General features: G+C 52.0%; 1 protein-coding gene across 1 annotated transcript in view; it reads right to left on the bottom strand.

Annotated features, from left to right (window-relative positions):
* Positions 1-856: 856 nt before the first annotated feature.
* The window catches only part of Scn4b (sodium voltage-gated channel beta subunit 4), a 15257-nt gene continuing 5531 nt past the window's right edge, over positions 857-10582 (bottom strand). Inside the window, exons 2-5 of the mRNA XM_021208110.2 lie at positions 7455-7627; positions 6429-6657; positions 4882-5011; positions 857-3875 (exon numbers count right to left, since the gene is read on the bottom strand). Coding sequence (XP_021063769.1) covers positions 3782-3875; positions 4882-5011; positions 6429-6657; positions 7455-7627 — 626 coding nt within the window. The 3' untranslated portion in view covers positions 857-3781. The remainder of the gene's footprint in view (positions 3876-4881; positions 5012-6428; positions 6658-7454; positions 7628-10582) is intronic.

Raw genomic sequence — 10582 nt, 5'->3', positions numbered from 1 at the left:
AGCTGGAGTTCAGGTCCCAGGCAACCCAAAATAAAAGCCCGCGTCCAAAATTATTAAAAAATAATTTTTATTTCATCCAAAGCGAAGCTAAATCCAAGTCTACAATGCGAAATGTGTTGTAGAGGCAAGACAACCTAATTGCATTCGATCTGTGCTTAGACGCAAGCGCTGGACATGTGCAGGTCGGTGCCTCCTGGAGGCTCCCACGGCCCACCACTGTATTGTCTGACCTATGAAGTTAGATAGGAAAATTGACTGTGGGTACTGTTATCCAAGCCAGAGGAATAAACCATGCATAAGATAGTCAAAAGCACTGCACATCCAGTGGGAGATGGGATAGCAGGGACTCCAACCTGGGGCAAAATAAAATGTAGCAAGCTAGAGGACTTCCCCACAAATCCTTGGGCATCCTTGCCCCAGCCCTCCGGGGGCAGTCGTCTGTCACCCTGACATGGAGTCACCCAGTAGAATCCAGGAGCATAGCCGTCCGTCCGTTTCTGTCTCTTAACCCTTCTTCAGTCTCCAGTTCAAGCTACTGAAGATGTAGACCCCACCCCCACCCCCACCCCCTACATCCCACATCACCCTTTGCGGGCACAGCCCACCCTCTTCTGTCATGCCTCTGCACCTGCAGACTGACTAGGCGCGCCTTTCCACCTTCTGCATACCACAAGCACTCCACACAAGTGCACCCTCAACTCCCACTAGCTGAAGGATGCTCTTGCCTCCCTGGCTCCACGGAAGCTGGTCAGTCGGATACGTGACATTCTGCTGCCCTTCTGCCTGCCATTCTCCTGGGCCCTCCGCACTGCAGGTTGATTCCAGCTGCCTTCTGCTTAGTTTCTACACCAAGGGATCTGAGCCCTCGAGGGCAGAAGTTCATTTGGAAGTCAAGGGTAAGGTACTTGTGCTTTGTCTTTGGTCTCACTGACATCAAGGTCAACACAACTGCATGGGTCCAGGTTTCCCAAAGTCAACCGTATGAGAGGTACTGTAGCCCGCTGGGCACAGGGAACACCCTCAGCAACCCTGAGATGGCTATTGAAGACTTGCCTGTCAGAGGATCTGGCTAGGGGAAATGGCTTTGCAAATATACATTCTAACACAATCCGTGGCAATGCCCGCCCAGGCGTGCCGCTAGCACTAGGACCATGCCGCTAGCACTAGGACCAGACATCCTTTGTTAAGAGAACTGATATTTGTGCTCTTAATCCCTATCCATGAAACGCTAGTATTTAATCACAGGCATTGGGGCAACAACAATATAAAAAAGTACTCCCGTAGTCTCAGGTACCTCAAAAAAAAAAAAAAAAAAAAGAACTGCGGCGGACAAAGATGCTTTAAGCATCTGAGTCACAATGCCTAAAGTTGCAAAGGGAAGAAGAATGAGGTGTATGCATGTGACCGGGATGCAAACCAGAGATGAGGACAGGACAGATATGGAGCGTTCTCTCCAGTTATCAGCCTTGTTTCCCAGTGCCTTTCCAATCCAGGCAAAAAAAAAAAAAAAAAAAAAAAAACATGAAAACCTCACCAAGCCTCACTGCAGTCCTGTGAGGTAGGTATTATTTCACCCTTTGGGTAGATGGGAGAAGCTGCAAGGGCTGCCTATAAGCTGACAGTGAGCAGGAAGGTGGGAAGGGGGAGTCCCTCCCTCTCTCCTGCTCTATGCCTCGGCTTCCTCTCAGGAAAGCAAGAAGAACCCCCAACACTTGGCCTCTTCCGGTGTCGGGGGAGAAAGCAGTTTTACATGAAGGCAGCTGGAAGTTTCCTGAATGGCTGGAGGCTCGGGTGCCGTGTTTGTTCTCAGAGCCAGGTTACCCTAAGCAAGGTGTGGGCTCACACCTGTCATCCCAGTGCTGTGGCAAGGGAGGCAGGAGTTCAAGGCCAGTCTTGGCTACATAGAGAGGTGGAGGCCCGCCTGGGCCACATATGAGACTCTGCTCAAATAAATATTTAAAAAGCAGGAGATGGGTAATTTTTACCCAGCTCACATGAGTTCTGGGTAAAGAAGAACGGGAAGAGACGAGGCAACCCCAAGAGCCCCCAGGCTTGGACAAGAGACACTAGCCAAAGCCACAGGCACCTACAGATCCCACTGTGCCTTAGGATCTCCCAACTTTTATTTTGGGGGAACCTTCAGCTACTCCTGGGCAGAGTGTATAGCCGTCCTTACACCCCCCCGAAAAGAGGACTAGTCTCCCTCCATCTTCTGTCATATCCAGGGTATCAGAAATCCAATGAGGAAGAGGGAGCTTGGGTATCCCATCTCACACGTCACAGGAACCCTAGCTAGCACTACGGTTCGCACGCAATCAAACCCATCTGAAGGTTCCGCATCAAATGCCATCCTATCTCCATGTCAGGGACAAGAAAGGCTGCCCCTCAGGTGTCACCAAGACCGCCACCAGCCACGGAGCCGTTGTTTATGCCACAACCCCGGCTTCATGGTCTCCTCCGTGGCTTTGGGGTAGGGAGCTGGGGAGCCCCACTAGAGTCACACCAAGCTGTGCAATTAAGTCAGGGAGTGTGAGCCGAACGAAAAGGGGGCTCAGGACCAGGACTCAGGGGGCTAAGGCACAATCTAGCCCCACACTCAGGGGTGTGCAAACAGGCTCTGCCAGAAGTCAATAGAAGGTGTGAGTACTTTCTCCCAGCTCCTCCTCAGCCTCAGGCTGGGTGAGGAGTTGGCCCAGCTGGGCAAAAAGAAGCTGGAAAAGCCAAGGGCCTTCTCATCTGGAAACAAGGGTCCCTGAGACAAAGGCAGACCCAGAGCTGGGTGGCCGGGGACACGGGGAGGCCAGGCATGCTGGATGGACATAGAAGGAGCAAAGGGATGGGATGTCAAGTCCAAGGAAAGCATCCCTCAGGGAAGGTGGCAATGCCAGCTGTCTCAAGGGAAGGGAAGAAGTGTGGGAGACTGAGCTCCAGAAGGGTCAGGGTGGCATGGTCCTGCCATGCCAAGGATAAGGGCTGTCAGTCTTGTAGGGCTGGGGTAGACATTCCAAAGGCTGGGAGGCCAGGGGCACTGTTCTCCTACCTCTGAAACCCAAAGAGCCAAGCCAGGATAGCTGCAAATAGCACCCCAGTGCTCCAGGAAGGATGGAGCACCCCAGTGCTCCAGGAGGGTGGAGGCTGCCCCTCCCCACAAGCCTCCTCAGCAGCTGCAGCCCAGAAAGCAAAGACAGGCTAGGTAGGCAGCAGGAAGAGGCTGGTCGGGGAGCCGGGACAGTGTGAGCAGGTATTCTAGGGTAGGGGAACAGAAGTCCTTTCTGAAGGAACTTCCAGAAGCCTGATATTCTTCAGAGCCCAGCTTGCCTCTCACAACCCCCCAGAAGACACCATCCCAGAGTTCTTGTGTATCCCCAGCTTCTGAAGTGGTCGCCCTCTACCCGTCTCCAAACCCCAGCTGTGGGAGCAGCCCTCACTGATCACCCCGATTTCCCGGTGAAAGATCAGAAGGAAAACTGGGGAGAAAGCAAGGCTTCCCAGAGGAGAAAGTCTAAAGGAGACCCCACGTGACCAGGATCCGGGACCAAACCTTCCCCACCACTCCAGCCCCTCCCTTCCCTGTCTCCAATCTCCTGTAGGCTTCCTCCCCCAGTCAACCCTTGTCCCTAGGAAGCCCTGGCTGGGGAGAGAATGGCAGCTGAGCAGGGGCAGGTCCTTCCTGCTCAGAAAGAACAGTTTGGGCCAAGCAGCACACATCTCAGACAGGAGTTGGCATCAGGATCACCATCAGAAAGCGAGGCTCCCTGCCCTGCTTGGCCCGAGCAGGGCCTCACACTTTTGTGGGTGGCTTCTCTTCTGCCTTGGAGCCAGGCAGCCCGTTCTCTGTGTTGTCATTCCCAGAGGAACTCACAAGACACTCCTTCCTGGAGGGGGGAGAGAGTTGAGAGGAACAAGAGATGAAGGAGTGGGTGCATAGCTCCCTGTGCCCAATTCTGCGCCCTCTCCCTGGCCTTTTCTGTTCTGGTCCTTCCGTCACCTGTCTTGCGGAGAACACAGCTCTCTAATGTCTTCCCCTTTCTGATCCCTTTTTCTTGCTCTGGCCCTTCCAAGATTCCTCGCCTGCTGCTTAAAAGACAGCCTGACGCTGTTCCAGAAAATTCTGGGCCAGGCTCATACCCTCTCTACCTGTCCATCCCTCTCCTCCTTCTAGTGAGAAGATAGACTGAACCCAAGACCTCACACACACTAGGCAAGCCCTGTAACAGTTAGCAACATCCCTGACCCTAGATGCCTAGTGCCATAACTGAATTTATCTTAGGGCTTCCTAGGAGGTCAGGTCACCCTTTGGTGTTTTAGTTTAGTTTCATTTAGGTTTGGCTTATGAAAACAGAGCCTCACAGTGTAGACGAGGCTGGTCTTAAACACAAGGGGATCCTACTAAGTGTGACTCTCAACCACTGGGATGGCAGGCACGAGCCGCCATGCTTGACTGCTAGACATTGTTTCTGCCTCTCCCAACTGAATTATCAGAATTTCTCCTCTCCCTAAAAGAGTGTCTCCATTCTAGAATCTCTATGCATGAACTCACATTTTCTATGATAGAAATGAAACTATATAGGCTTCCCAAATCTGATGGTAGGTTTTAAGGCAGGTGGTACAAGTGGGAAGAGAGGGGTTAATGGGACAGGAGGGGGAAAGATAGCCAGATGAGGAGGATCAGGTGGAGAGAGGTTGGGAGAGAGCCAGAAGATGGTGCAAGAGCTGCAGAGATAGGAAAGGCCAGCGGTGGCATCAGAAGACATTGGAGAATGAAGAGGCAGAGAGGATACTACAGAGTGGCAGGGGTTAATGGATGTGGAGTGAGGACCACTAGGGAGCACGGGAGTGAGGGCCACCAGGGAGCACGGGAGTGAGGGCGAGTTAACTCACTTCTTCTCTCGGGTCTTCTTCAGGATGAAGGTGATGAGCTTCTTCAGCAGCAGGATGCACACGAGAAGTCCAATGACCCCGCCCACCACAGCCAGGATGATGAGAGTCACCGTGTTGTCCACTTCTTCCACTGGGGGTGGGGGGTGGGGGTGGAGGGCGGAGGGGCAGAACACAAGATGCAAAACTGGGCCACCCTGCCTCCAGACCGTGACCCTCTCAGGTCAACAGAGACCAAAGAGGCAATGGCATCATTTATTCCTTTCACCCCTCCCAACACCTCTTCCCAGAGACTCACGCACACATTGGGGAATAAATCAGAGTGAGACCCACAGCTCCTAGCTTTGAGCTGCAAGCTCACTCCTCAGCAAGCTTCCCTGCTTCCTCTCCCACTGCTTCCAGACAACCTGCTGCTCCGTCACCCTTCCCAGCAAGGCCATCCCTGGCCACTCTATGAACTCTCCCGGTTCCCCCTGTTGCTTTCATGCCTACATACAGCACTGCTCTTGGCTTAATTGCATTGACCCCTCAGCTAGCAAAGCTCCCATCCTTGTCACACTGGGTCCTCAGCATGTAATGGACGGGTGAAACACTCTATAAATGGACGAGAGCCACCTGGGAGGGTCCACAGAGCCAACTCAGAGCCTGCCACCCGGAAACACTCTGCCGGCATTGGTCCCTTTCCCCTCTCCTCCTACAAAAAGCAGCCACTGAGGAACAAAGAGCAGGAATCTAAACAGATAAAAAGAGATGACGCCCTTTGCAGTTCTAATACCAGACTCAGGCTCTAATAAAGAGTGTCTGGATACTCTTGAAATAACCCAAATTCCATCTCCAGGGGTTCCTTGATATGGTCATGGGGGTGGGGGCATGCAGAAGGCATCGAATTCCAGGATCCTCAGTTACAAGGTGCCCAACCTAACTTCTCCCCTATTTATCCTTCTGCTTCCCTGACTACCTCTATGGAGTAAAGGCATGCGCCTATCTGGCTCCTTCGGTACCGTCGCTGCCTGACTGACCCACCTGTATCCAATTCCACTGGTGTGGAAGGGCCACACCTCATTCTAGCTCTTTGGAAAGCACCTGCTATTCATTTGGGGCTATCCATCTGCTTGTCTAACTCTGAACTACACACTCCTCAAAAACAAAACAAAAAACACTGTGTCCAGTCACAGCACCGTTTACTACAACACCTGACAGTCATCTGACACTTGATAAAAAAAAAACCAGCAAGAATCCATCGTCATGGAGAGAGTCTAATGCTGCTGAACACTCCCAGCTAGCTCCTCCACCCTTCACAGCCATCCTGACTAAAGGTAGCCATATGTTCATTTTATGGACTAGGAAACATAGGCTCCAAGATGCTCAATGCTGTTGACAAGCCACTATATACATGGCGTTTTCCAGCTTCCAGATGCAACTGCAGTAACTCTTGCAAGTGTAAAGAGAAAAATAGCCGGCGTGGTTCATTTTGCCATTTCAACGCCACACTGACGGGCACCCCAAGTTCTTCCTACCCTACCCCTCTCACCCCTGCCCCCACCACATACATTTATCAACCACTTGGAGGAAGATGGTGGCAGAGTTGTTCAAATCCTTCTCCTTGGGGTTCCTCACGAAGCAGGTGTATCTGCCCGTGTCACTGAACTCCACGTCACTCAAGAGAATGGAGATGTTATTCATCTTCTCCTTAGTGGAGCCCTCGAGGGTGATTCGGTCGTCGTCCTTCACTCTCACCTTAGGGTCAGACTTATCGTTCTTCACGATCCCGTCGATGAGCTGGGGCAGGGAAAGATCACCCCAGAGAGCAGTCAAGCGTCACCACACCCTTCCGTGGATGCCACCCATGACCATGTGCCCAGAAAAGCCCTTCATCTTCTTCCGTTCTCTCTGACAGTGGCTATAGCTCTGCCTGACCTGGATTTCAGGACTCCCTGGAACACACACACACCCTACCAGCTGCTGTCTTCCTTTTGTTTTTTGCACAGTGCCTCTGCAAATACGCAAGTACACTCGGGCCCCGCCCAGCCTTCCTTCTTTACTCTTACTCTGTATCCTCTACTCCACCAGGTCCTGTCCTTTAGTCAGGACCTGGATTAATACTTTAGCTCTTCAGCATCCTCTAAGGCTAGTGTCTCTTGGGGCTTTCACAGTTACTCTGGGAGAAGAACTCCTGCCAGACAGAACTCCTTCTGCCTCTGTGACTAGCTCACCCCACTGCTCCATTCTTGCCCTCTCTCCCCTCCTCCCGCGCATCCCTCGGCCACTGTTGGTTTCCATTCTCCAAGCCTTTGAACAGATTCTTTCTCCTGATTGTTAAGTGATTAACTTTTCTGAAAATATCCAAGTTGCAGGTTTCCCTCAAGAAAAGACAACAGTGTCTAGTCAAAATTTCAACAGACCCCAAACTCTGGCATCACCATCAGAACCATCCTCCTGCCTGAACTCAAGAGAAAGAGTATCAAAAGGTGGGTTCTTGGGATCATCTTCAGTCCTCAGAAGAGACCAAAGCCTGGGCTTGAAGGCACCCATGGGCAAGGGACAGACAGTGGGGAGGATATGGGCACCCCACTTACAATCTTGGATGTTTCGCTGTTATTGTAGGACCACTTGAAGTAGAGGTTCTCAAAGCCATAACAGCTGGAGAAGGTGCAGGGCAGAAGGACTGCTGAGCCGTTGATAGCGTAGATGGTGGTGGCCTTGCCCACAGATACCTCCAAGGACAGGTACATGGGGAGCAGGAAGAGACCTGTACAGGGGACAAGGTCTCCCTTAATAAAAATCCCTCGGGAAGCTCTGGAAGGGCACCCTCAGCCAAGGAAGGGGAGCTTTGTCAGATGAAAGGCCTTTGACATCCTCAGGACGGGAAGGTGGCTCTCTAATACAGAATCTACATGGCCTGGGTCACGCATTTCAATATCCACTTGGCCTGAACAGAACTGAATTCTGAGCCTTCGTGGCCCATGTGGTACTCAAAATGACCACGAGGGGACACCCTAACCCAAGAAAAGGAAGGACCTAGTAGTTTGTGGGTTTTTTTTTTTTTTTTTTTTCCTTTTCGCCCCTACCCCTCCCCCACCCCCCACTCCCGAACTTGCAACTGCACCTGGGTAGAGGGCAGCACCGTTAGGGGCCAGGAAGGTAGCAGAACTCCCCCTTTCACCTGTACCCAGGGGACTTCCCTAGGTCGGGGCGCACCCCTGGTGATGTTTGAGGGTTTCAAGTGGGAGCCTTATCAGGTAGAAAGGCCAGATCGCCGCAGTCCCTATCATGGAGCTAGAGGCAGAGACACCATAGGGCTGGACAGCGTCTCCGACTACACGAGGGGATCCGGAGGAGAGAAGGATGACTACCCGGCCCTCCGGAATGGACCGTGGCCACGGCCGCGGGGGGACACGCACTGCTAGCGGCGAGGACGTAGGAAAGAGCAATTGCACCCTATAGCCCAGCGCAGCTCTCTGCAGAGGCCATTTGTATCAAGTGAGGGCACTTTCTGCAGGATGCGGGACCTAGGAGTGGCCTGAACCCTCCGGATTCGGTGAAAGCGCAGCCTCCCAGTCACCCTGCATCCACACTCCGCACCCTCGCCCCAGAAATCACAGCGACACCCCCACGGTCGCCTCAACCCCCCTCCACAGGACATCCCTCTGCCCCCCTCCACAGGGCATCCCTCTGCCCCCCACACTCCTTCCACAGTACATCCCTCTGCCTCAGGAGGCGTTGCCTTCCGTAAGTCCACCTCCTAAGCGCTCTTAAAGAATCTAACCCTCCTCTTTCCTGCACATCCCTTAGGGAAACTGCATTGCCTCAAGGTCGTTCCTCACTGAAGGAGAAACACACTGAACTCATACCTTTGCCAATAGGGGAAATGAGCACTCACCCCCATCTTAATGCTCAGGAAAGTCGTTTGTTGTCTAACTTAATTCCCTCGTGCTGCATCATAAATCAATTTCCTTTTGTTTTGCCCACAAGAGGCAATGACCATGCTACTGAGTGACAGGCAAGGCAGACAAGGCACTCAAAGGAGTGCTGGTGACCCAACTCCTGCTTTCAAGGTCCCTTTATCTCCCTTGTGTCTCCTCTGCTTCTGGTTGCTACACACACACACACACACACACACACACACACACACACACCAGATTCAGAAATTGCACCCTATGGCCCAGTAACCCAGTCCTGACTCCTGCCATGTCCGTGATGACAATAGGCAGATATTGATGAAGCATTTACTGTGTGCCTGGCGCCTTTCAGCCTCTGGCTCCCCCATCATATCTACAATTATAGACCACATTGGAGAGGAAGCTACGCCTAGAGAAGCCAGCAACTACCTTAAGGTCAGAGAGGGAGACGGAAGCCCCTCCTCACATGCTAAAATAGGTGCACTGGCTCCCTGTGGTTCCAGCTCTTGCTAGATTACCTCGATTTGCAACTCGTGTGTGTGGTGTGTGTGTGTGTGTGACTATTGTAGTGGTTTTCCATGCTAAGGACAAGTTTTCAACTGGGGACAGGCATCGGCAAGTGTGGGTTGGCCCTGGAACTCTGTGAGTCTTCAGAACTGGCCTCTCCCTGTAGCTCCCAGGGAACAGTGTGGGTACAGACCACAATTTAAGAATAACTGTGCTAGAGGGCTCCCACACAATCACCCCCACTTCTAATAGGATACTAAATGGCTGGTGCACTATTTATCCTTTTTATAGATGATAAAGTTGAGGCTCAGAGAGGTAAAATGATTTTCCTTCATCCACACAGCAAATAGACCCTTTGGAGCTCAGTACTTATTATATGATAGCACGGGTATATTTTATAGACTATGCCCATTTCATCTGAACCCCATAAAGTTGTTATCCCTTTTATCCTCAATAAATGCCTCAAAGAAATCAAGATGTAAAGGCCACACACCCAAGAAGTAAGGATGCAGCACTCAGAAGTAGATCTCCTTTTCCCAAGAGACATTCTGATGGGGGTCAGAGCTCCCTTGAGTTCCTGGTTCTTCTTTTATCTCTGCGGTCCTCTATCCCAACTCCCCTCCCCTCCCACTCCACTCCACTCCACCCCCGAGGTCTAGGAACAGGAACAGTCGTAAGTGCCCACTGTCCAGCCTAGAGCCAATGGTAGAGGATGGGAGCCTGAAGCTTTGCTTTCGTGCCTCCCAACACCCCCCTAAACCCAGAACCAGGGTACAGGGCAGAAGACGGGGACACACAGCTGGAACCAGGATGCCGAGGAGAAGACACAGAAGAAAGGCAGCTTCTGGGCTGCAGAGTTGGCTCAGTGAGTCACACTGATGGCTGTGTCAATGCGAGGATCTGAGTTCAAATTCCCAGCGCCCCTGTAAAAGCCAGTATGTAGCATAAGGCATCAGTAACTTCCAGTGCTAGCATAGGGAGGTGGGTGACAGAGACAGGAGGATTCCTGGAAGCTTGTGAGCTGGCAAGCCTGGTAGATACAACCAGGGAAACAACAGAGAGATACTGCCTCAAACGAGGTGGAAGGCAAGGATCAGGGGTGTACCCTGACCTCCATGGACAAACTGCTGCATGCCCATGTTCACACATGAAAACATAAACACACCTCTACCTTTACAAAAGAGGAAGAAGAAGAAGGAGAAGAAGAAGGAGAAGGAGAAGGAGAAGGAGAAGGAGAAGGAGAAGGAGAAGGAGAAGGAGAAGGAGAAGGAGAAGGAGAAGGAGAAGGAGAAGGAGAA

The sequence above is a fragment of the Mus pahari genome, chromosome 10 (assembly GCF_900095145.1).
Source record: "Mus pahari chromosome 10, PAHARI_EIJ_v1.1, whole genome shotgun sequence".
Classification (NCBI taxonomy): domain Eukaryota; kingdom Metazoa; phylum Chordata; class Mammalia; order Rodentia; family Muridae; genus Mus; species Mus pahari.
Note: the sequence above shows the minus strand (reverse complement) of the source record. Positions and strands in the feature narration are given on the sequence as shown.